This window comes from Ambystoma mexicanum, chromosome 13 (genome assembly GCF_040938575.1).
Source record: "Ambystoma mexicanum isolate Mex_15411 chromosome 13, UKY_AmexF1_1, whole genome shotgun sequence".
NCBI classification, from domain to species: Eukaryota; Metazoa; Chordata; class Amphibia; order Caudata; family Ambystomatidae; genus Ambystoma; species Ambystoma mexicanum.
In genome coordinates, this window is record NC_090938.1 from 734,104,401 (window position 1) to 734,130,560 (window position 26,160).

General features: G+C 50.1%; 1 protein-coding gene across 2 annotated transcripts in view; it reads left to right on the plus strand.

Annotated features, from left to right (window-relative positions):
* LOC138521846 (kelch-like protein 20) overlaps positions 1-26,160 on the plus strand; it is a 263,869-nt gene that overhangs the window by 159,958 nt on the left and 77,751 nt on the right. For both annotated transcript variants that reach the window (XM_069634988.1, XM_069634987.1), the window contains exon 7: positions 9,729-9,875. In XM_069634988.1, the coding sequence (XP_069491089.1) occupies positions 9,729-9,875 (147 nt within the window). The remainder of the gene's footprint in view (positions 1-9,728; positions 9,876-26,160) is intronic.

Here is a 26,160-nt window from a genome sequence, read left to right on the forward strand (position 1 = left end):
GTCCTGTTGAGCTCAGGTAAGCTGCGGAGTGCAGTTCCGCTAATAGGCTGGAGGGTCGCAGGGCTTCGTGGGGGCAACCTCTAATCCATGTGGCAATTATGTAAAAGTGGCAGAGGACCGGCGAGGGAGCACTCACATGGGGAATGGAGAGTGTCGACCATGAGTAGTGTGATATCCAGGGACCCTGATGGTCAGAGGCAGAGTAATGCAAGCAGTGGCACTGTGAGCCCAGGAGCGCCTGAGAGGGCAGAAAATAAGAACTCCCTGTGACCCGGAACAGCGCAGTTGGGTTTACGGGATCCACAGGGCAGTACTAGGAATGTAGGGAGAGGAGTCTAGCGAGCCCAAGAGGCGCCAGTAGGTGAGTGCCCACAGTGAATGTCAGTTGAGTACAACAGTGGTCACCGCCCAAACCACAGAAAGATAGGCAATGTTACCCAGGACCTTCAAGCCATGGATAGGTGAAGCCCAGCGCTGCGCGGCGATCACCGCTCCGTTACACCAAAGGGACCGGGCTCCCAGTGAAAGTGAGGGTATGAGGACCGGCAGCCCAAGAAGTCATCCGAACATCCCCCACAGGCCAACACAGTCAGGGCAGTGTAATAAGGCATAGATTAGTGGGTAGTGTACTAAGCCTAGCTGGATAGAGAATCACAGTGAAGCAATGAGTGGAAAAGTAAACTGAAGTGCTCCACTCCCTATGAAGTTGGGGTGCCTGTCTGCTAGGGAGTTATGTTGTCCATTAACATCCAGCGTGGGATCCACATGGCCCCCTCCAGTGTCTGCAGGGTCCAGAGAGTTCTAATGGGTGAAAGAGCATGGGGGGGGCGTAGTAGGCGGGCACAGCACCCCTCCCCGCAGCAGGCCTCAATCCCCGGAGCAGACGGCTGGTCACTGTGGAGACGCAGGGCGGACCGAGCCGGAGCAGCCCAACGGTCTTGATCCAAGAGGGTAGTATCTAGGGAATGGAGCCAAGCCACGGTCCGAGGTACAAAAACCAAGAAGAGTTAGTACTGCTACTGGCCAGGTAAGTTCCCACTTGTTGTCAATGAACGAAACAACTATATCCTAGTAATGGGAATCCTATAAATGTATCCTGGTATACGTTTATACCCCATGAGAATGTCCAGAAAGGAGAAGGGGGTTAAACAAGAAGAATCACATACAACCATGATTGTGAATAAACGTGGTTTATATTAAAATTAAAAGCATTCAGACATGAACAAGAAAACATTTATAGACAATTTGCATGTGAAAAACTAAAATAGTCTGAACATAAATGAATAAAGAAATCAAAAATCACAGTTTTGCTTCAGTACATAAATCAGTTTGAAGTCCTTGATCATGTAACATGGCATAAATCACTGGTGAAATCATAGGGACTATGCTTCAGTGCAAGGGTAGGTTTAGGGTACTACCCATCCACCGTATTCAATAAAGCATCTCATCTTTCAGATGCCTGAAGCATCTCATATTACAGGTGCCAACGTGGCAGGGGGACCGTAGTAAATTTTCTTTGTATCAAATGTAGGCCTGGCAGTAAGTAGTCCAGAGACCCCAAAAGTACCTATTGGTGCAAATGTCCCCCTTGCATAAGGAACACGTTTCGGCGGAGGAAGTATCCAGCTCCAAATGCATCAGCCGGATCAGTATTACTCTACATGAACCGCCTTCATCAGGGCAAATGGGTGGCCCCTGTAATAAAAAATAAAAAATCAAACACAAGAAAAGAGTAATAGGAGATTCTTGTGTATCAACACCTTAGTTCTTTCTGGAAAAAACTAGGTTAAGTAGTACCCACAACTATGTTGTGTAAAGAAAAAACCGTGTGTGTGGTTCGGTTTGAACCAGGTACAGGTCTGGAGAGGTGGATTCTCGTTGTTGGTGTAGAAGTTTGTTACGCACCACAGCAGAGTTCAAGCCCGGAGCTCACACTTAGGCGGCCATCTCTTGTAAGCGCAACAGCGCCCCCCGTCAAATGTGTGTGTGTGTGTGTATATGTATGTATGTATGTGTGTGTGTGTATATGTATGTATGTGTGTGTGTATATATATATATATATATTTTTTTTTTGCCATTAAAAAAATCTCCCCGAGGTGGTGATGGAGAACTACAGCTAAGACAGTTGGAAATGTATTGTATCCTATATTTAGAAACAAAAAATCCCGGGGACATAACCTCGATGAGGAACTATATACCTTTTTGGAACTTCATCATGCATTCGTCCGTTCTAGATGATTGAATTGCCTTGATAGATGCTATGTGTGCAAACATACCCGAGTGGTGCTTCAGATGTTGATAATGCTTATTTTTTTAAATGTTGAATTTTTGGCGTAAGGTGTTAGTGAGCACTTAATTAGCCTAGATGGTTTATTGGTATAGGCCAGTGGTTGCTTAAAGCATGAACAGGGGGGAAAACCTGGACGTAGATGTACATTGGGCATTCTTAATTGAATTAGGTCTGATGTGAATCCTTTCAAATGCACTCTATAGGAGAATCGAGGGCAGGATGTTGCTGTATCGTGCATTTGAGCGATTTAAGGACTAGCACTGTTTGTGTTGTGATCGTGTATATTCGGGCACTTAATCCAAAGGACCACATGGGCCACTTGCCCTGGACCAATGGCCCGTGAGGTGAAGACACAAAGTCCAGGCAATTACAGCTTACTTTAGATTTTTAGTTTAACAAAAAAAAATAGCCCTATCAGGAGCTGGTGCACCGCTTATCTACGGTTGGGGGATAGAGGAGAGGAACTGGCCTGGACTAACTGTAGACCAGAATCTCAGAGTGCAAAAAAATAAGTAGGTAATGGGTCGCGCACTACACTAAAATGCTGAGGTGCTGGAACAAGGAGCACAAAAGGGCATCGACCACAATGTGTTATTCCCTACTTATCTGCTCACATGTGTTTAAAAAACGCATAATCAATTTCACCAGGATGTATGAAACTTTTGAACACTTTTCTAAACCACCCAAGGCCAAAGACATTACCATTTTCACCTTAGAATTTTGTATATTGAAGTGGGAGGGTCCGAATAGAAATTTGTACACGGGACAGTTTTTTTTTTTTTATGTTTTGGACATTCCGATACAGACAGATCTGTAGTCTTTGGTTTAGGTAGGAAAACCTCTTACAACTAGGTGTGGGAGGCATTTTCCAAACCCCTTTTTATTTTAGTAAAAGCCTTTGACCAAAAACATGACTTGATTGTGTTGGGGTTTCATTCCCGAATCCTCACAGTATTGTATGTGTTTATAGAGTGTCAATGGGAGAAAATGCAGTATTTAACGGGTAGGTAAGCTTTTTAGTGTGGAGTTTTTAGGGCAGGGAATTCTGCAGCAATCACTAAATACTCTGTGTTGGAGATGTTGTTTTTTACAGTCCGTGTAACCTGTCTCGCCTTTAGGTTAATTTACCCTAAAAGGTAAACCAAACCTTGCAGATGGCAGAATAGTCTGGCTTAACTCCAGTGGGGAAGTAATTATTCCACAAAGCGCCTCGAGACTGCCCCTGGGTGGTAGCGCTGCATGGTATAAATCACCAGAACATAACCAAAAGAGAAAATATGCTGTGAAATCTACTTTAATAAAAAATTGCACATCTTATTTTACCTAATGGATAAAATGTTACAAAAATAGTAATAGTCAGTTAAGTATACATAAGTAAAATATTAGCCCACAATATTTTGGGATAAACGCAATATGTATAGGATCTAGAAGTCTGAAGAAAAGAGGATCCTAGACGTACCAGAATAATACATTTACCAAGCCCCATCACGAATCAGCAATAATACAAATATGCCTCCTACAGGAAATGTAGGATGAAGAAGGCGAGAAAAGGACCTTTCAGGGTCTGTTAAGACTTCTGTCTGTGGGGGACTTCGGCCTCTGTGTGGGCTTGTACTGGTGGCATGTACTACAGGGCAGTTCGCCAACTGTCAAGGCCCACACCAGTTACCAGGTCTTCGTCCACAGACCCTCAAGGGCCTATGGTTCTGCACGCAAATTCTTTGAACGTAGTGTTCCAACCGCTATGGTCCATCTCTATACCTCAACTGTGGGTCACAATGGCGCACTGCCCTTGTTGGAAACTGTATTCGATAACTGGTAGATGGGTTCTGAGGCTTCAAGTCCTACAGGAACAGGGGACTCGGCAGGCTTCTGCCCAGCTCCCCTAGAGCCATTGGGACTTCCTCCCTTTTCTCCCCAAGTAGAGTTGTCACCCACTGTGTGGGGGCTGGGGGGGGCTATTGATCTCCAGTGCGTATGGTGCCTGTTGGTACTGAATCTCTATACTCTGGCCTGGCGGACAGATGTATTGGAGGCCAAACTAGTTTAGTGATGGGGACAATTCTGGGAGCTGTAGTCAAACCAGTTAAAGGTAGCTAGGCGAGTGGTCAAGGCCAAGTCTCAAACAATGTGAGCCTGGTAAGGGTTCCTCAATCAGTACACACAGTGACCGTCCAGGAACACACTTAGACTAACAATACTGTGCTCATGTATGGCCATATAAGACTAGCATGTAATATTACAAAAGACCAATACATGACACATATATAAAATCACTTCAATAGGGCACAATTCATACAATCCCTTGCTAAGGAAGGTAAGTATTAGTATCCAGCACTACAGGTCCACATAGATACCACCTTAACTTCAGAAGTCCATCCCTAAGATGTATGGGGCCTTGTGCCCAAAGGTTCACCAACAGTCAGAGTTTTGTGAGATGGGGCGGGGAATTAGTGAGGGGCTTCTGGGGCCCAATGAAGAATTCCAAGGGGTAGAGGACAAGTTGTTCTAGTGAATAAGTCTCCCATTTTCGCAATGCTTGCATGAGCAAACAATGGCAAATCCAAACTGTTAGAAAACCTTTCAAAAGTTACCAAACTTTTAAAAATGAGGTTCAGGTAAGTAGTGTTACAACTCACTGCCGTACTCCGATTCTTCTTAGGACTTGGCAGGTCTTCAGAAAAGGGTCCATGGTCACTTTTCCCACTGTCGGCTCTGGTCATTGATGCCCTGTTGCAGGTTCAAGCACTTCTCCAGTCAGCGACAAATGCTGGTGCATGGTCTTCAGGATGGAGAATGCAGAAGAACTTGATGCAGGGCCCCTCTCAGCACATGATTGTATATATGAAAGCCGTTTTGGACTACTGCTACTGAGACAGAGGGGGACACAGCTGTCGTTGTCAGACGTTGGTGCCTATCTCTGATCCCCTTGCTACTGAATCCAGTAGCCTAAGCTGTCGATACCCCAAAGTTCTGAGCCTCACTGAGTAACTGCAATGTCTGCAGTGCGGTAGCCCAAGCTCAGAGCTGGCCAACCACTGGGGGAATCCAGGGCCACTTCTTACTGCTCTTCACAGGACAATGTGCTGCCGTTGAAGGTGATTGTTCCCACCACCCCAAGTGTTGCAGCTCCCTCGCAGGACTGGTCTTCTGAAGATGACTTACAAGACTGGGCTCTTCCAGGACAGCAGCAGGAGTTGTTTGCCAGACCTTCTTTGGTTGGGTCCACTGTTTCCTTGCATGTCTTGCAGCTGGACAGGATACTTGGCTCCTTCAGGCTTCTTCCAGGATCTCACTGAAATGGACACACCACACTACACTACACTACATACATACACATATGCCCCGGTCCATAAATGATATTGTGCCTGATTCTCTTTTCAAGAATTTTAACACCGCAAGTGTTAGATTACTTTATTGCAATTAGACCTGAAATACATTTTGTATGTGTACACAAGTTTTTTCCCAATAAAGAGTGCAGCCATCCCTGTGGGAGCATTTCCATAGTCTATCAATTGCAAGGGAAATTGAGCCCACAGCCAGCAAGCAATCTGACTAATAAAAGAATCAACAAGCAGGATACATGGGAGGTTAACATTGGGCAGAAGCAAAAGTGATGAGGACAGAGGTATCTGCGGGGCAGCTTAGGCGAGGAGAGGGCAGCACGCAAGAGAACTGATGTGGGGCGACAGCAACAAGCCACTGGTTGTCCTAAGCCAGGAAGAATTTCCACCTCCAGGTGCTTGGTCTAGGAGGATTTTACATAGCTGCATTATCTGAAAGGCCGCTAAACCTTTCTGACTGGACTGCTTGTTTCTTAGTGGGTCAGAAGAGACTCAGGAAGAGAAGGAACCCATGATGGCATTCCAGCAGCACAGAAGAAACCGGGGGGCCAAGGACAAAGGAGCCAGGGTAGAGCCAGTGTGACCACTCCAGGGCGACAGCAACCCATCTTCAACCACTGTCTTTTAGCAAGATGGGTAAGAAGCTGAGTAAATCACACTCTCCCATTGATAACACATTTACCCACAGGATAGCTAAAGCCATCTCTCTAGGCACACACAGAACATGGCCAATAGCCAATAGGGCTGGCCCTAAAAACAAATGCAGGAACACACCCAGGATGTAAATGGGAGACATCTGTGGACAATAGGGCAGTCTAAACCACAGAGTGCAGGGTTGGGGATCAGGATTAACCCATGCCAGCACCAACTGTCATTTTAGGCCTGAATTCTGCTACCCAGAGAAGGGAATGGCCAAAAAGTAAATGATTGGGTGCATGAAATTGGGCCCCCCCCTGTCTCCCAGTGGCCACCATTATATGGGAATTGGGCTACCAATTTGGTAAAATGCCAATGGCACAATGTGCCCTGGGCTATATCGCAGCTACCACTGCAGCACACCTTCAGGTTGACAGTCGGCCTGTGACAGAAATGGGGTACTTCAAAAGCACCACTACTGTGTAGCCATATTGGCCACTAGGGCAGCACATCATAAAGGGTTCCACTTAAAGGGAGACCTCAGAAGACCCTCTGCTTGCAAATGTAGTCCAGCTAGGGTAGCCATCAAAAGAAGTTTAGGGGATCCACTAAGCTGTCAAAAGAATGTCAAACATTGAATTGGGCCCGAACCTCTGAATTCCAGAGATGTTTGTTAAAGACCTGAGGCAGACCGGAAGGGACCACAAGAAATGGCTAGAAGATTTGACAGGCCTTTTACTGAGTGGTTTTGTTGATGGCAGAAGAGCACATGGCCCGGGTTTAACAAGAACTGAAGGAATGTTTGGTTCGGGCCACTTCAAACTTCTCAAAACTTATTCTAGATTGACTTTAGGAACTGATCACACCTTAGAGAATGACTATTCTAATGGATTGTGTCTTCCAACGTATTCCACATCTTTTGACATGTAATGTCCACAGCTGTGCTACTTCGGAAATATTTCGGCAGAGGGCGTCCTGTGTCGGGTCGATGTCCCTCAAAGGCCTCCGTTGAGGGTGACGTCACTGGATGTTATAAATGGGATGCACAGCGCCCGTAGCCTCAGTTCCGTTTTTTCCGCAAACGGGTTTGTTTTGAGAACTCTGCGTGCCTCGTGTATTCTTTGAGAATATGTCTTCTTCGTCTACCCCTCTGACTCTGCGGTCTGGCTTCAAGACTTGGCGGGACTGTAGGTCTAAAATGTCGATTACGGACCCGCACCGCATTTGTTTGTGGTGTCTGGGCGAGAGTCATGACACTGACCACTGTTCGAAATGCCAGTCGCTGACTGCTAAGGCCTTCAGGGAGTGTAAGGGGAAGTTACAGGTAGGCCGGGGTACTAAACCCAGTAAGTCCCGAAAAGCTGCGAAAGTGATGTCCACTGACGATTCGAGGGGTGGCTCTCCTCTTTGGGAATCCCGGGGATCGCGATCCTGGAGAGGGTCCTGCCACTCGTCGTTTGGGCACTCCCGGAAGCGGCGTCACCGGTCGCCTTCCTCGTCGGATGTCCTTTCTGGATGGATGTCCAGAACCAGGAGAAACTGGCGCCTGTGTGTTGGATTGCTGAGGGGTACATTGCTTGTATTGGCTTGTTGTATCCGTAAGGGTGAGGCCCAATGCCTCGATTGTTCGTTGTATGCAAGTGTTACTTAAGTTTGGTGTGGGTTTGTGTGTAGTTTGGCTGGCCCATAAGAGTGTGTATAGCACTTGGGATGTGTGTTGGAGGGGAGCAGGAGTAGGATGGTTACTACATTGGGTACTCTCAAAGTTCTTCTAGGAGGATGATCTTCACAATTCTATCTAAATGTGACGCATGGCTATTCTTCCTGCCCCCCCCCCCCTATACATCTAAGTACAACACCTTTCCTGCCCCCCGAAGTTCATCTGGCTGTCACACATTTCCTTTGCTGCAAAATACATCTAAATACAGCAGAATCTCCCCTGCGCCCCCAACATACATCTAGGAGCAACCCATTTACTTCCACAATTCAGTACAATGTCTATGAAGCGCAGCACAATGGCAGACTAGGGTGGGTAGCACAGTTCAACACAGTGGCTAACTATGGAGCGCAATACAGTTCACAATAGTAGTAGTGTAAGAGGGTCTGGGTTTTCTGGAAACAAGTAATATCTGTGCTCCCCGCCTGTATCTCCTTACGATGGGTAATTATAGGGCGCAACGACATTCAGCACAGGCTAACTGTGGCCCAGAACTCAATGGCTAACTATAGGGCGTAGAACAGTTCAACACAGTGGCGCAGTGCAGTTCAACATAGTGGCTAACTATAGGGCACAGTTATGGGGCAGAGCACAGGGTAGCTATGGGGCAAAACACAGCAGCTAACTAAGGCACAGCGCAGAGACTAACTATAGGGTGCTTTCCAGTTTAAACTGGGATCATACCATTCCTGCAACCATTTAACTGCGACTGCTGAAAATGTCGACCTTATTTTTTAATTTCGATCCCCTTTACAACCCATATATATGTGGGGGGGGGGGCAGGTATAGTATATAATGCATATAGGGGTAGTGCGGGGGAGTTTATGGGGTGAAAAGGGGGTACATTTTTTCAGTGGTTGCAGTTAATTGTTCGCAGTAATCCCATCTCTGTTCAACACATTGGCAAACTATAGAGCACAGCAGAGTTCAATATAGTGGCTAGCTATAGGGTTTAGCACAGTTCAGCACAATGGGTAACTATAGGGTACAGTATAGTTCAGCACGATTAACTATGGGGCTCAACACAGTGGCTAACCATCTAGAATGAGCTTTGGCAGAGCAATGGAAGAAACGTCTAGAATCCACGCTGGCAGAGCAGTGGAAAACACCAAGAGTTAACTTATGAATGCCAGGTACATAATTAGGCTAGGTGCGTGTAGGTGTAAGATATTGGGTATGAGTGGTGGGGTCTTCACAATTCTGTCTAAATGTGATGCGTGACTAATCTTCACAAATCTATCTAAATTAACACAGTGGCTAGCTACAGGGTGTAGTACAGTGCAAGCAAATGGCCAACTATAGGTAGGGTGCAGCACAGTTCACAATAGTAGTATAAGAGTGGCAGGGTTTTCTGGAGCACAGAAATGGCTGTGCTACCTGCTAGTACCGCCTTACCTGGCTTTCGCATTTGCATTTAAAAAAAAATGCAGAACTTACTCTGCTGCCTCCAGCCCATTTCGGGGACATCAGACGTCTAACAAAAAGATTACTAGACACAAAGGAAACGGGCTGCATAGTACGTCTGGTAACCGTGGGTTTGCCAGTCCCATACTCGTGCAGAATTTTACAAAATCTAAAATCTGTTAAATTGGCCAATTTTTCAAGAAATGTAGTTACTGCCCTAAATGTGTTTGGAAAATATATCTGCAATGATGTTTGCATGACTTATTTCAGCTTGGTTTTCAAACCTCTGTTGCCCATGCTGTTTTTTAATTTGGCTTTGGCTGTGCTCCTCCTATAGGTGGCGCTGTTCTGGAAGATGGTGATGGCATGGACATGGTGCAGGTGTATAACCCCAAAGTAAATGAGTGGACTGAAGTGGCTCCTATGCGCATTTCCCGCTCAGGCTCGGCAGCCTGTGTCCTCCGTGGGAAAATCTATGTCATTGGTACGTTCAACTCCCCTTCATGAGCTCAAGGTCCGAAATGGTATCGACTGTTGACCTCTCTGGTGCTCTTTGGCAGGGACTTCGCGTTTTTGCTGTGGCCAGTTTATAGTTTTGCTGTCGGTCACAAGGTCGCATGCTAACACGTACCAACAAGCAGTGGGTGCAAGAAAAAACGTAATGCAGCAAGGTGTGTATATACTACTGTACGGAGGGACGTGTGCCACATGTCCTTTACACCGTCATACACTGTTCTTGTATTTAATACTCTGTGGCGGTGAGATTGGAGGAATGTCCTTACCTTTGATGCTTTCATGCATGTTACCTTGCAGGAGGGGGACGGGTGCAATGTGTGGTGCAATGCAGTATCCCATCCATTTAAATACATCCTGCTGGGTTGCATGCATGGCTATGCCTGTGCACCTTTGTGTATGCGCCTGGCCCAGCGGCTCGTCCTCTCCTCCATTAAGCGCTAGCATAAGAAAGCAGCTGTGCATGTCTTGCGCCTTAATGTTCTCTATTGCGTCTTTGCTGCTCATTCTGCGCTAAACCATATGCGTAATCGGATCTGCATGCCTTGTGCTAGTTAAGTTCAGTTGTAGTGGTCTTGGGGTGCTGCTTCAGCATCCTAGTAGTGGTCAAGCATGCATCACACACTTAAACGCTGTCTACAGCTGGGCTTAAGCAACAGACACCTGGTTACCTGATATTAGTAACGCAACTGATCTACCACACGTGCACATCAAGATTGCAGAGGCAAACCCTTGCACAGGAGGAAGGATCACTGTGCCTTCTGCTTCCCTTTGAAGGCACCAATCTTGCAATAGTATCCTCCCTTATGGACTGATTTGGACCAATACAGGAGGCACACGTGGAACCACTTTGATTGCTCCCCTCACTCCTCCGCCTTTAACAGCACTGGTAACAACTGGGAGCATAGCTGTGTCAAGCTTCTCCCTTCTCACAAGACCAGATTTCCAGCAAAGCATCTGGTCGCTTCTAACTTCAAGAGGCGTAGGGTTTCGAGGGGATTGGGTCCTCCGACGTATTCCATATCTATGACATGTAATCACCACAGCTGTGCTGCTTCGGAAACTTTTTTCTGCGTCCTGCGTCGATGACGTCGATGCGCTGTCGTCGAGGGTCTCATCCGACGTCATCCGATGTGATAAGTAGGACGCACGACGCCCGTAGCCTCAGTTCCGTTTTTTCCGCGAACGTGTTGCTTCGTGATTCTCGGTTCACGCCTCGACTCTTTTGAGTTCTGTTCTTCTCGGTTCTTCGAACCTGTTCGTTTTGTGCAAATCCTTCGTGTGAAGATGTCTTCGACCCCGCGTCCGGGTTTCAAGAAGTGCGGGGAGTGTGGGTCCAAGATGTCGGTGACGGACTCGCACGACGCCTGCCTCGGGGAGGCCCACGACACGGATGACTGTATCGACTGCCAGTCGCTCACGTCCAAAGCCTTACGCGAACGTAAGAAGAAGTTGTCGGTAGGTCGGGTGTGCAAGCCCAGGAAGTCGAAGTCTGCGGGGCTTTCGACGGATGATTCAAGGGGTGACTCTCCGCATCGTCGTCGGAAGTCTCGTGGGTCTCCTTCTAGGAGTCGGTCTCGCCACTCCTCAGCCTCTTCGAGGCATTCTCGGAAGCGCCGACACCGGTCGTCTTCCAGGTCCTCTTCGGAGGACTCTGCCCGGCACGTCGCTTACCCCACCAGCCGTGCGACGCCGGAGGAATGGGCTTTCTTCGGGAAGAAAATTCTTGAGTCGCAGGGTACAAAGCCGTCCGCGCCCCCGAGTGGGGTCGGTCGTGAGAGGTCGAGAGACACCGCTCGCAAGAGTGGTCGGCACGAGTCACGGGAGAGGTCCCGTTCGGACAAGGGGACTCGTTCTCGACGTACCCGTTCCAGGTCCAAGGCCCTCGACGCGTTCGAGACCGTGTGCACCTGTGCGGTCTTCGAGGAAGACATCGACGTCTGAGGCGTCGAGGGAGTCGACAGGCTTTCTCGAGGCTCCGGCTCCGAGGAAGTCGTCGACGCTCATGTCGTCGAGGGACACGCTCGGGGCTCCGGCCTCGAGGGCTGTGTCAACGCCGCCGATGCTGGAGGCGCTGCATCTGACGTCGACGCCGATTTCCTCGACACCGATCCTCTCGGCGCCGATGCCGGTTCCCCCGGCGCCGATTCGCTCGACGCCTTTCGTGTCGGAGGTACCCCGTGGCACGGGTGGACCCCCTAGGAAGGCTCTGGTTAAGAGCAAGCACTCTCAGGTGCCTTCTTTTCGCCACCTGGACTATATTTCAGAGGCGGATGAGGATTCTGATGGCCTGGTTCCTAGTCGGGTTCCAGATGACATTGTCTCGGGCCATAGTCAGTTTGATGATTTGAGACAGTCACTGCATGATGCCAGTGGACTGGACACCTCTCCGGAGGTGGAGTTTTGTAGGCCTGAGCCTGGCTCTCATGCCGATTCCTCGTACCGGCGCCTTATGGCTAGGGTTTCTGAGTACTTGGGTTGGTCTGCTCCCCCAGGGGAGTTTGTGCAGGATGATCTGACAGACATCCTTGATGTTGGTCCCCCAACTGATCTGGTACTGCCGTTCCATATGGCTTTACAGAGAAGGGTGGCGGCGGCTTGGACTGCTCCGGAGAGTCTCCCGGCGGTGGGCAGATCCTTGTCGCGAAAATACCGTCCAGCCAGTAGTGACCCCTGCTACTTGACCAGGTACCCCACTCCGGAGAGTTTGGTGGTGCAGGCGGCCACGGCCCCGGCAAAGCAGGCGTCGTACCCTACCATTCCTCCTGATAGGGACGACAAACGTTTTGATGGCTGGGCGAAGAAAGTGTTTTCTTCTGGTGGTATGGCGCTTCAGGCGGCCAACTCCATTTGTGCCTTGTCTCGTTTCACACACACTCTCTGGAACTGTGTTGCGTTAGCGGCTGAACATATTCCCGAAGGGGACGAACGGGATGGTTTCCTTGCTATGGTCCAGGATGGTAAGGATGCCATGTGCGAGTCAGTTCAGTCGGGTTTGGACTTAGCTGAATGCGTCAGTAGGTCCATGGCGGCGAGCACCGTGATACGCAGGTTTGCGTGGTTGCTGAAGTCAGGGTTTGCGCCTGATGTGCAGTCTCGGCTCCTCAACATGCCCTTTGACGGTGAACACCTTTTTGGCAGCAAGGCTGACGAGAGCCTTGAGAGGTTGCAGACCTCGAAAGCTGCAGCGAAGTCGTTGGGCGCTGCAGTTCGCCAACCTCCGCCTTTTCGTCCTAGGGGACAGCAGTGGAGGGGTGGTTCCTTTCACTATTACTCGTCCTTCAGTAAAGCGAGAGGAGCTGGCAGTCAAAGAGGCCAACGCAGGGGTACCAGAGGTGGACGACAGGGTACCCGTGGTGCCAAGGCTGCTCGGGCAGTTGCCTCTTTGCCCTCAGCTAACGCCACGGCCGCTCCCTCTGTCATGAGGCCATATCCCATGGTTCGCCGGTTGGGGGAAGGCTGGCGCAGCATCTTGTAAAGTGGCGTGCCACTACTTCAGGTGTGTGGGTTCTGGAGATCATAGCCCACGGCTACTGTCGTCCCTTTCGGCACAGGCCTCGCGACAATCCACCGGGGAACCTCTCTTTGCAGAGTCTGGATCCGCTCCTTGCGCAGGAAATTCAAGCCCTGCTGGAGAAAGGCGCCATAGAACTGGTGCCTGTAGCGGAGAGGAACAAGGGATGGTATTCCCCTTATTTTTTTGATTTCGAAGAAAGACGGGGGATTGAGACCCATCATGGACTTGCGCGGTTTGAACAAACTCCTCAGGAAGGACAAGTTCAAGATGGTTACTCTCTCTCAAGTCCTCCAGGCCCTTCAGCTTCAGGACTGGTTGGTGTCACTCGACCTCAAGGATGCTTACTTCCATGTGCCGATCCATCCCAAGCACAAGAAGTACCTGAGGTTCGCGGTTGGCGACTCGCACTTTCAGTTTCGGGTCCTGCCGTTCGGATTGACCTCCGCCCCGAGGGTTTTCACCAAGCTCATGGTGGTGGTGGCAGCGCATCTCAGGCAAGGGGGGGGATTCACGTCTACCCCTACCTGGACGATTGGTTGATCAGGGGGAGCTCTCCCGAGCAAGTCCTGGATCATCTGTCCGTCACCTGCCACTCCCTTCACAGGCTGGGCTTCTCCCTCAATTTAAAGAAGTCCCATTTGACGCCAACACAGCGGCTCCAGTACATCGGAGCAGTGCTCGACACTTCCCTGGGGCAGTGTTTTCCTCCCCAGGTGAGGGCTCTTCACATTCAGCAGATGGTGCACAAGTTTCAGCATGCCCAGACGCTCCCAGTGTTCGAGTTCTTGAGGTTGCTCGGCCTCATGGCATCCTGCATTCTTCTGGTGCCAGAGGCTCGCCTGCGGATGAGATCTTTGCAGTGGGCGCTCAAGACGCAATGGTCGCAGTCCTCCGGCAGGATGTCGGACCCGGTTCAGGTGCCGCCCTCGGTCGCCCGGGACCTTCTGTGGTGGGCCGTCGAAGGCAACTTGATGAAGGGGGCTCCATTTTGGCTTCCCTGGCCGGAGGTGACGATCGTGACGGATGCATCCCTCACGGGTTGGGGAGCTCATGCCAACGGGCTGACAGTCAGCGGTCGTTGGTCTCCGTCAGAGTCCAGACTCCATATCAATCTGTTGGAGCTGAGGGCCGTCAGGCTAGCCCTGAAGGCTTTTCTGCCGACTGTGCGAGGAAAGAGTGTCCTGATCCTGACGGACAACACAGTGGCCATGCACTACCTCAACAAAAAGGGGGGGGGCGGGGTCACTTCCTCTGTGCAGGGAGGCGATGCAGCTCGAGTTCTGGGCCATCCAGCAGGAAGTTTCGATCTCGGCAGTTCATCTGGCCGGAGACGAAAACGTGACGGCGGACGCTCTGAGCAGGCAGAGCACGATCTCTCACGAGTGGGAGTTGGCTCAGGAGATTCTCCTGGAGATCTTCGCCCTTTGGGGGACCCCTCAAGTGGATCTCTTCGCCTCCAGTGTCAACCGGAAGTGCGAAAGGTTTTGCTCGCGGGAATTTCCTCCAAAAGGAGCCTTAGGAGACGCGTTCGTGGTGGAGTGGTCATTCCCGCTGCTGTACACGTTTCCTCCAGTCCCCGTCATCCCGCAAGTGCTGCGGAGGTTACGGAAGTTCGGTTCCCGGATGATCCTCATTGCTCCGGCGTGGGCCCGGAGGATGTGGTAACAGGACCTTCTCGACTTGTCCATCTGCCCTCCGCGTCGTCTTCCCTACCGAGACGATCTGCTCTCACGGGAGGGGGGTCAGGTTCTCTATCCAGAGGTCAGATCACTCAACCTTCACGCTTGGCTTCTGAAAGGTTGAGGTATAGGGATTGGGACCTCCCTGAAGACGTGATGGAGGTGTTGCTTTCGGCCCGAAGGCCGGCAACAAAGTCTCTGTGCCGTTGGCGTAAGTTCTGCGACTGGTGCAGAGTTCTGAATGTGGATCCTTTTGCATGTGACATCTCCATGGTTCTGTCCTTTTTGCTTTCTTTGGCCCACAGGGGCTTGCAAGTGGGTACCATTAAAGGTTACCTGGCGGCGCTGTCCATCTTTAAGCGCTCGTCTGAAGAGTGTTCTTACTTTAAAATCCCTTTAATTTCACAGTTTCTGAAAGGGGTCACTAATGTATTCCCTCCGTCACCTTTCCTGGTGCCCGGTTGGGATTTGAACCTTGTTCTTAAGTTTCTTATGGGTGCTCCGTTTGAGCCTTTACTTTCTTGCCCTTTGAGGCTGTTAACTCTGAAAACCGTGTTTTTAGTTGCGGTTACTTCCGCTCGCAGAGTGAGTGAGTTACAGGCACTTTCAGTTAAGCCACCCTTCACTGTATTTCACAAGGACAGGATTGTCCTTAGAGTTCGTCCTTCTTTTCTTCCGAAGGTAGTGACAGAATTTCATTTGGCCCAGAAGGTTGTTCTTCCGGCATTCTATCCTCCTCCGCATCCTGGTAAGGAAGAGGAGAGGCTCCATAGGGTTGATCCTAGGAGAGCTTTAAGCTTTTATGTTTCACGCATGTCCTGGGTCAGAGTGGACGATCAACTCTTTATTGGTTACGCTGGAAAGCGTTTGGGGCAAGCTGTGACGAAACAGACTGTCTCGCTGGATTATTTTGGCCATCTCGGAGTGCTACCGCTTGGCTAGTAAGGACCCACCGGCTGGCTTGCGGGCCCATTCTACCAGGGGTATGGCTGCGTCTACTGCCCTGCAGAGGGGTGTTCCTATTCGCAACATCTGTGATGCAGCCACCTGGGCTTCAGTACATACATTTGTACGTCACTATTCCCTCGATTCCATCCGAGCACAGGATCTGGCCTTTGGCAAGGCGGTCCTTTGCTCTGCTATTTGATTGGCTATTCTAAATTTTGATTCTAAATTCTTTCCCTCCTCCTTGCTCTGGTACTGCTTTGGGAGTCTGTCATAGATATGGAATACGTCGGAGGACCCAGTCCCCTCGAAGAACAAGTTACTTTCTTACCTGGTAACGTTCTTTCGATGGGATGGTCCGACGACGTATTCCATATCGCTCCCTGTTAGAAAACGGTCCCGGGTTCGCAACATCCCTCCAGTTACCTTGTCCGCTCGCAGGCAGCAGCGGGTGCTTTTACCGGATGAAAGACGGGGGGCGGTGGTGTCTTGTCCACGAACTGCCTTTTGCAGACGCGTTAGTCGGAAACCGTGTTTCCGACGCTTTGCGTGGAAGTTACCATGGAGATTACGGCAGTGGGCGCGTAGTTTCCCACGTGATTCTTTACGCATTGGGTCACGTGATCGACTTACTGCCGGTAGTCCGGTATTTAACTCTCCCTCGCCCTCCAGTCGCTGCTTCTGATCGTGTTTGACAGCAGCTTTTGTTTATGCTTGGATTTTCTGGTATCTTTTGACCTCGGATTATGTCTTTTGGATTTCTCGCCCGGATTGCCCTTCCATATAGCTTCTAGGAATTTGGACCTTGGACCGTTCTAGGATATTCTTGCCCAGTGATTTGGTGTTGGTAGATTTTGGACCTTGGAGGCTGGTGACCGCTTCCTCTCTTGTTTTCTTTCTCTCCTATCTTTCTTGTACCACTGTCCTTTCTTTCCGTGTTGTCCTTGGGCGTCCTCGTGCCGGCGGGAATAGGTTGAGGTGCTGGACTAGAGACTGCCTTGGCACCATAGGCGTCCTCGTGCCGTCGGGACAGGTGATTGGTGATTTGGACAAACCTTGAACCGGAGTGGATTCCTGAGAGACGACAAGGACAAGTACTCGCCTGGATCTCACACATCCTGAGAACACTGGTAAGAAACCTTCACTTCTCTTGCCATTTCTCTGTACCTCTTGTTACATTTTTGCTAAATACCTTTTTTTTTTACTTGTGGTCTCCAGAACTCATCAGTCTTGAGGATCAATTTGTATGGAACTTCCTTGCTTAATGCCACGTTTCTCTGCAGGTTAGTCTTTTGATTATTGTAAATCATTATTAGAGAGTTCAATATTAGCTGGTAATTAGTTGTACTTCTCTGCAGTGACCTGGAGTAACCTGGATGTCCTCACAATCGTGAAGCAATTGCGGTTCCAACGAATTTACAACATCTTTCGATCAATTAGTTTCTCAGTCTGTTCTCTTGTACCCCTGAGAATCACATTGATAGGAAGAATTAATTACTCCACGACGTGTCAACAAGGAGCAGTTCGTCTAAGGGATCTGACACTCCCGCCCTGCCTGCCCCGCTGCACAATTTATTTTGCGATTGCAGCTTACGTTCCGCAAGGCTTTGTGTCTGACTGGCAGTTGACTAGTGTCACACGTTCCGGGGGAAAAAACTACAACTGAGGCTACAGGCGTTGTGCGTCCTACTTATCACATCGGATGACGTCGGAGGAGGCCCTCGACGATGGCGCATCGACGCAGGACACAGACGCCGAAAAAAAGTTTCCGAAGCAGCACAGCTGTGGTGATTACATGTCATAGATATGGAATACGTCGTCGGACCATCCCATCGAAAGAACGTTACCAGGTAAGAAAGTAACTTGTTCTTCTTTCTAGCCCCTATTCAGCCTTCTAGGAGCTTCCTGAGCCCCGATTCAAAGCAGGATTCCCTTCGTGGCACACAAGTTGACTCCCCAGTACCTACATCGTCAATCTGAGTGGGATCACTAGTAAATCATTTTGTCAGAAAAAGTCAGTTCATAACAATCCCAGAGATGCACCCTTTTTATATTATTTTTTTTAGCATTTTAGAAGTCAGTCCATACAAGCGGGATAAGAACTTGTTGTCCAGTTCATGTAGTAAGAGTATTGCATCAGAAATCCTGTGCCGTTTGGTGTTTCAAAATAAATGTAAATGAATTAAAGGATCTTCCTGTACGTGACCTTTTGGAGGGCATCTTACATCTAGTCCTGGTTATCAAATAATGTTCCTCTAGAATTCTAAAATCATGGGCACTGCTACAATATGGAGAAATCCACAACTGAGAGTCCATTTTGTCTTCAAGCTACCAAGTTGGTTGGGGGAACATTGCGTTTAAGAGAAAATATGTAGGTGACTTGAACGATTTTCCGTTTGCAGCCTTCATGCTATAGACTTTAATGAGACACCCTATCTTTACTATTGTCTGCATCCTGACCTGACTTTTTGGAGGTAAGTAAAGTCCTCCGCTTTACTTCCCTTTCTTTTTGCTTACTGTAATGGGGAAACTGATCAGTCTAGGTATCAGTACCTAGTGGAATTCTTGTTATTTTAAAAGCTGAACCCATTACATTCCCGTGAAGTGCGGTTGGGGCACTGTCCCTATAACTTTCTTTTGTATCTTTGGCAGTCGACACAGTGTCCAGGTTGGGTTGGTGGCTGCAAATGTTTTTCTCTTACCGTGTTTTTACTTTTCTTGCGTGCACTTTTGCATTTTACAGCATAATGTCATTTAGAGTACCATGGATTTTCGCCTGTCAATTGGCTTTTTTGTGCCTTGGCCTTCTCCGTGCCCTCTCGGGTCTGTAAATTGCTGTAAATGGAGCCCTTACCTGGACAGAGCCGCCTCTATCCTGCGCAAAGGGGCGGTATGGTTGTGTGGCGGCTTTAGCTTGTGGACTAGGTCCAGACAGACCCAAGTGTCTGTTGCTGGGCAGATGTCTTGGCCAGGGCTGATTCTCATTGGTGGGTTTAGGGGTTACCCCAGTCCAAATCCTGGATTAATTGTCGTCTCCTGCAGCCATTTGACAGATCCTCATATGGATCTTGGCTCCAACGATGAATTGCAGCCTGCTGACAACCAGAGGACGACCGTTGCACCCGACCAGCATTGCCTGGTTGTCTCCCGAGGTTGCCTGCTCCATGGATGTCTTCATCCTGGTTTGCTAAGGAAGTACAGATGTCCAGTCTCCAGAACCTTCTTATCATAGTCCGAACTGCTGACTAGCGGGACCTAACTCCCATGCTGAAAGTGACTTCTACACCCTTTGCCCCTGGACTTCCTTGGTAAAGAAATCGGAGTAAGTGGGATGCGTTTGTATACCCAGTGTTAGCACATTTTTGAGAATTCTCCCTAATTCCCTTCACCTTAGAGACCCCCAGCAACTTTGCTAGATTTTGAGGACTTTTTTTTTTTACCTGGAGAGTGTGACCCTTTTCCCACTCTCTCATGTATTTTGATGGGTGTTTTACTCTTGTGTTTTCTTTGGTTATGGAGTCTAACTCCATAGGCATAATCTTTTCATTTGTCACACAGCACCCTCAGTGCAGTGGCATAGGGAAGCCTTTCGGGCTTTCCCAAGGTTTAAATACTGTTTCCCAGAGTAAGTAAAGTGAAATTGACTTTACTAGTCTTTTTTTAAATTTCTAGACCCATCACACCCTATCTTACAATAGAGTGCTGGAGGGCTTACTTGGTATCCATTGTGTCTACATACTCATGTAGCTGTTAAATGCAACCCTTTCCTCTCAGAATGGCTGGTGGCAGTGGTTTTGCAACAAACTACCATGATTTTTCCTGACCACGAACTATTTGTAGCTCCAGTAACGTTAAAATCGCAGGAGCCATGTTTTTCAAGATGGCGTCTGAGCCCCCTCTGTAAAAACAGGTCCCGGTCTTTTTTTCGCCATTTCATTTTGGAAAGGCCCTTCTAGAGTTTGTCTCTGAGCGCCAAACCAGGTTTGGCCTTTGTTCATTCGCCTTTGGCGGGCTTCAGGAATGAAGACTGCCTCTGGCGCCCAAGTGTCTGGGGTGGGTAGGAAGTGAGGGAGGTTCCCAAAACGCGCTGTGATTAGTCTCCTAAGAGACCCAAATGCACTCTTGACGATTGGCTGGCTGACTGTCCAGCAAGGACAGCCACCTTGATGGGTGAATGACAGCTAGGCTGGAATGAATGGGAGAGAACTGAAAAAAGAGTCTCTTGGCTTGGAAGGCAGAGTCGACCACTGGAACGAAAGAACCGAAGACGAGCTTGAAGAGGACAGCTGCTGCAACTCCTGGACCGTTGGTTTGCCCGGTGAAGTCCTGCTGCAGGTCCGAATCGCCAAGTTCATCTCGACAGACCAGCCCTGCAAGGACGACTTCTCCCTTTGAGTTGGTGGGACCAATCAACTCGACAGTAAGCCACCTGGATACCTTTCTCGGAGCAGGTTGAATTTTCCTCAGAGTGCTGCAGGAACCCTTATAACCAGAGAGCGGGACACCAGCTTGTGTGCGTTACTTACAACCACCAGAATTGAAGTTTGCCAGTTGCAAGCTTTTTGACCAGTCCCAGTGCAGTGCTGGAGAACCCAAACGTCCTCCCTCTTGTCCCCACGACTGAGGCCCAGCAACAGCGAGATCTGCAAGAACAGAAGTCATCAGCTGCATCTTTTTCTTCATTTGAAAATTAATGTGAAATGAGACTGAGTACTTACCTCTTGCGGTGAAAGTTCTTGAAACCTTTGCAACTCGCAGGCCTAATCCGCTTGTGACCTAACAAGATTCTTCTACTTGTGCAGACACTTTACTGTTTACCAGAACCGCTTTAGCCCATTGACTTTGGCCTAGTCTATTGAATTGAATTGACTCTTCTGGTGAACTCAAAATATCTACACGGTCTAAGAATAATTGTAATCTTTCATGTTATAATAATCTTTGCCTTTTACTCCTCTTGAAAAGTGTTGTGAAATAGTATTGAAGTATGTGTGTGTTTATATAAATGCCTCCTTCTTATGAATGTTTTATAACTGATGGATACATAAATTAATAATACTCCTACGTCCCGCCCCCTTTCCTCCATACTTGTGGGGACTTCTCTCCGTCCTGTGGGACGGGACCGGAGCCCTTTGTAAAAAAGCATCCACATTTTTTTTCAAAAATGTGTCCCTCCTCTCTTTCCTGCGCTGGGCCCGGCACGTGGCCGTAACCCAGTCCACCTTGGCTCCGCCCCACGCATCACCCATCAGTCCTTTTCTCCACACGATCGGGGCCGGACGCACTTGCATCCTCGGAAGATTTTCTTCCCGGTTTTCCTCTCTGGCTCTAGCTAGCGTTCGTTTACTAGTCTGTCTTTTAAACTAGATTTTCCAGAATGTTCGTGTCACCGTCGCTTTGCGAGGGCGGATCCCCATCCTCTTTGTTTAGAGTGTTTGGGTCCGGAACACTGTTGGGACTCCTGTTTTTACTGTGACTCCCTTCTCATTTTCAGGCGTTCATCGATGAGACCGGGGGATACCTTTCCCAGGTTCCTGTCGGGCCTAATAATTCTACCAGAGTTTTCTCCGAGGGTCTCCGTAAGGGGCCTGTGTACACCGGAGTATGCTCCGAGGCCCCTCCTGTGGGGGCTGTTTGTAGGCCCAGTTCTACTGAGTCGTGGGGAACCAGAGCTTGCTCTGAGGCCTCTTTCGGCTTCCCTCAAAAACAAAACCGGGGTGCGCCCCAAGGCCTTGGCTGGGCTTGTGGTTACCGAACGGATGTTCGAGGCCTGTGCCGATAAGGCTTTTACCGGGCCTAGGTCCGAGGTCCCTCGTACAGTGGCTAAGGCTACCAACAATTCTGAGGAGCCGGGCAAGGCCCTGTCGGTGAAAGCGGTTGCTCACCGTTCCTGCTCTTGTGGTGACACCAGATCTGTTGAGGGGGGAAAGAAGAAAGGTTCTTCTTTTACTGGCAGTGGCGAGGCCCTTCCTTCGAAGGCTCAATTGGCGGTTGGTATGTCGCAGAAACATTCCAGGCCTCATAGTACCGGCTCTGCCGAGGTTCCTTACGTTAAGGCTAAAATTAAGTCCCCTGACCCATCGACGGGGACCCCTGCCTCACTTCCTCACGTGGTGCAGTTCCCCTCAGATGAGGACAAAATGGCGGCCGTTCCCGCCACGACCACGGCGGCCATTTTAGGTACTACCCCTACAACTACGCCATCGGCCCTGGTGTAGGGTTCGGTCCTTTGGGTGAACCTAAGGGTAGGAAGCATCCTTACCGGCCGGTTTATGATTGGAACGCCCGGATGCCTCTTCCGCACAATGTTTCATTGCCTGTGGGGGGCGGCTCCTTTGATTTATGTGGATACATCGGTGGAGGGGCCGGTGTGGCACCCTTCTCCGTTACGTCCCTGGATTTGTCCACCTCATGAGAGGCTGCCTCAGGTTCCGAAACAATCTTCTGACGACGCATTTTTTCGGTAAATTTCAAGACTAATGCGCACCAACCACATGAGGGAATATTTCAAAGGTCTTTTCAAGGAGATATGTCCACCTGCGCCTCTGGCTCCACCTGTTCCCCCGCTGGTTCTGCCGGCGCCTCCCTTGCCCGTGGTGCCTCCCCCTGCTCTTCCGCCTTTGCCACCATTGTCCCCAGTGGACAAGGCAGTGCCTGACACGGCTCAGCAGGATCCTGACCTGTCAGATGACCCTCAAGGCGATCAGGACAACGAGGACCTGCCCCGCTCCATCAGAGCTTTTCATGACCGGTTACTGGACATGAGTTTCTTAGATGTCCCGGTGCCCGAGGCACCCACTCCGCAGGAGGGCGTGCTTTCTTGGGCGTTCACCTTGTCTCCCTTGGAGCGTACCGGCCTGTTCCTGCAGAAGGACGTTCTGGCCGAGGTCCGAAGAGTTTGGGAAAAGCCACACTCAGGACTTTTTGTCAATAAAAAGATTGACGCGAGGTACAGGCTGCATTCTTCGGAAGAAGTGGCCTTGTCTTGTCCGCCTCCCTCCTCCACAGTGGTGGCTGCGGCTACGTTGCAATCCAGACCTGCAACATCCTCTTCCGCAAAGGCTACTCAGGTCTTGAAAGGAGGAGACGCTCCTGGACTCCCTAGGGAGGAAAAACTTTGCCAATTCGGCCTTGCAGCTCAGGCAGGCCAATGCAGAATTGATTTTGGCGGGAGCTAACATGCGGATGTGGAAGGGTCTGTCGGAGTTTAAGGAGCACATTCCGGTCGAGAAGTTGGAAGATTTCAGAGGTGGCCTTTCCGATGCCAGGGTCTTGGCCGAGGATCTCCTGGAGGCTGCGGCTCATCACGTAGACACCTCGGCTCGGGACTGATGCTTGGGGTTGATGCCTCGCGGCAAGCGTGGCTGCATGCCACTAAGTTTTCAAAGGAAGTGCAAGACAAGGTGCTGGACCTTCCATTCGATGGTAAGGAGCTTTTTCACTCTTCTACTGATGTAGAGCTCACCAAAACCAAGGATAGCACTCGGACGGCTAAATCATTGTCTGTTCTGGTTAAAGCTCCTTTCAAATCCCAGAGACCGTTGTCGCAAAGTCGACCTTCCTCTGGTTTTTGGGGCTTCCTTGACCGCAAATCTTGCAGAGTGGATTCTCCTGCGGGGAATAACTGCCGTAGACCACAGCGTACGCGGTTTTTCTCCCGCTCCTCAGCCTCCTCATCAGGTTCAGGTGGCACTGCCACTGATAAGCCTGCCAAATGAGGGTTTTCCACGCTGGCACGAGACCCCGGTGGGAGGACGCATTGCGTCTCATTGGGAGGCGTGGCAGACCATCACAGAAGACAGATGGGTCTTGTCAGTCGCTCGAGCGTGCTTCCGCTTACCTTTACCCCCTACCCCACCCCTCAACCCTCCTTTTCAGCTGTCGGGCTCACCCTCCCTCAAGGCCGAGGTTCAAAAACTTCTGCACCTCAGAGCTGTGGAACCCGTTCCCCTTGGGGAGCGAGGGGAGGGCTTTTACTCCCGGCTGTTTACGGTGCCCAAACCCAACCAGGCTGGCATGCGCACCATCCTAGACCTTTCCCAGTTCAATCTTTTCCTACGCCAAGAGAAGTTCAAGATGATAACGCCCGGCCAGATTCGCTCCTCTTTGCAGATGGGCGATTGGCTCAGCGTGGTGGATCTTCAGGATGCGTATATGCATATCCTGATTTGGAATCCACACAGGAGATACCTCCGCTTCTCTTTGTGAGAGGAGCACTTCCAGTTTCGGATGCTTCCTTTTGGCCTCAGCTCGGTGCCGCGGGCCTTCACGAAGATGTCAGTGATTGAGGTCTATCTTCGTCTCCAGGGTATCCATGTGTATCCCTGTTTGGACGACTGGCTCTTACGCAGCCCTTGTCCGTCGGCAGCAGCGGGCAACCTCCAGTCTCTCCTTCAGCTCCTGTTCCATCTTGGGCTGTCGGTGAACTGGCGGAAATCCTCCATGACGGTCTCTTAGGACCTGACTTTCCTGGGTTTTCGTTGGAACACGATCCACTGCGGAGTGTATCTGACCGGGGACAGAATGGCGGATCTGTTGGCTACGTGTCAGATGTTTGCGCAGTCGGAGAGCATGTCGGCCTGGTGGTTCCAGGGGCTTCTGGGCCTCATGGTCTTGTGTGTACTGGCTCTTCCTCTTGCTCGTCTCGAAATGAGACGGACCCAGATGGCTCTTCGGAGTTCCTGGCGTCAGGCTGTGGACCCGGATTCCAGGTGGATAATGATTCCGGATTCCAAGAGTGGACCTGGACTGGTGGCCATCTCTCAGCAACCTGTCGGTGGGCGCGGGATTTCAGGACCCAGCTCCCATGGTGACGATCACAACAGTCTCCTCCCTTTTGTGGTGGGGTTCGACGATAGATCTTCTTCAGGTCTCGGACCTCTGGTCGCCTGAGGACAAGCTCCTGCACATAAATCATTTGGAGCTTCTGGCGATCTTTCTGGTGCTCAAGGCGTTCAGACCGCTCATTGTCAACAAGGTGGTCCGCATAAGAATGGACAATGTGGTATCCATGTATTACATAAACAAGCAAGGGGGAACAAAGTCTCCCCTCTTGTGGACCTGTCCATCCAGATTTGGGAGTGGGCCGTGCTTCATGGGGTCTGGCTGCTTGCAGTGCACATCCCGGGCCAGCTGAATGTCACAGCGGATGCCCTCAGCCGGCGACAGTGGTCAGCTACGAGTGGGAGTTGAAGGCGGAGGTCCTCTCATAGATTTTCTCGCGTTGGGGCACACCGGAGGTGGACCTCCTCGCCACGGCGGTAAAAGAAGCCTCCGCAGTACGCCTCCAGAGGGGGGCTGGGAGCGTCCTCTCTGGGGGATGCTCTCGAGATTCCATGGCACAACATGAGAGCTTATGCCTTCCCGCCTCCAGTTCATCGAGCAATTTGGAAGTTGAAGAACTCTGAACTGTTCTCTTCTACTGATAGCCCCGTGGTGGCAGGCCAGGTTTTGGTTCTCAGAACTTCAACACCTGTCGGTGTGTCCGCCGATCAGGTTACCAGTAACTCCCGATCTTCTTCACCAAGGGGAACAGATGTGGCACCCCTCCCCACAATCGCTCAGCTTGGCGGCATGGTGCCTGAGTTCAAGTCTTAAGAGCATTTGAGTTTGTCTGCGGATAACATGCGCATTATCCAGGCAGCCAGGAAACCCTCGACCAGATCTCAATACAAGAGTAAATGGCTCAGGTTCTGTCATTGGTGTTTGGAGAAAGAGTTGGATCCGAGGGTGGCAACGATTGACACGGTGCTGTTCTTCGTATCCTCCCTAGCAGAGTCTGGGGTTCATGTTCTGTCTTGCAGGACTTATCTCTCAGCGGTTTCCGCTTACCTTTCTACAGACCTGTGTTCTTATTCTCTAAACCGGTGGTGAAGGGACATTTTGCTGGCTTGACACGCCTCTACCCTCTGGTTCGTAGTCCGCACCCGCCTTGGGACCTAAATGTAGTCCTAACGGCGCTGTGCCATAAACCCTTTGAGCCAATGGCTACGGTTGACCTCCAGTACATGTCCTGGAAAGTGTCCTTTCTGGTCGCCGTTACGTCAGCAAGGAGAGTGAGTGAGCTGCAGGCATTGTCGATGGAGCATCCTTTCTTGGTCTTTCACAAGGACAAGGTA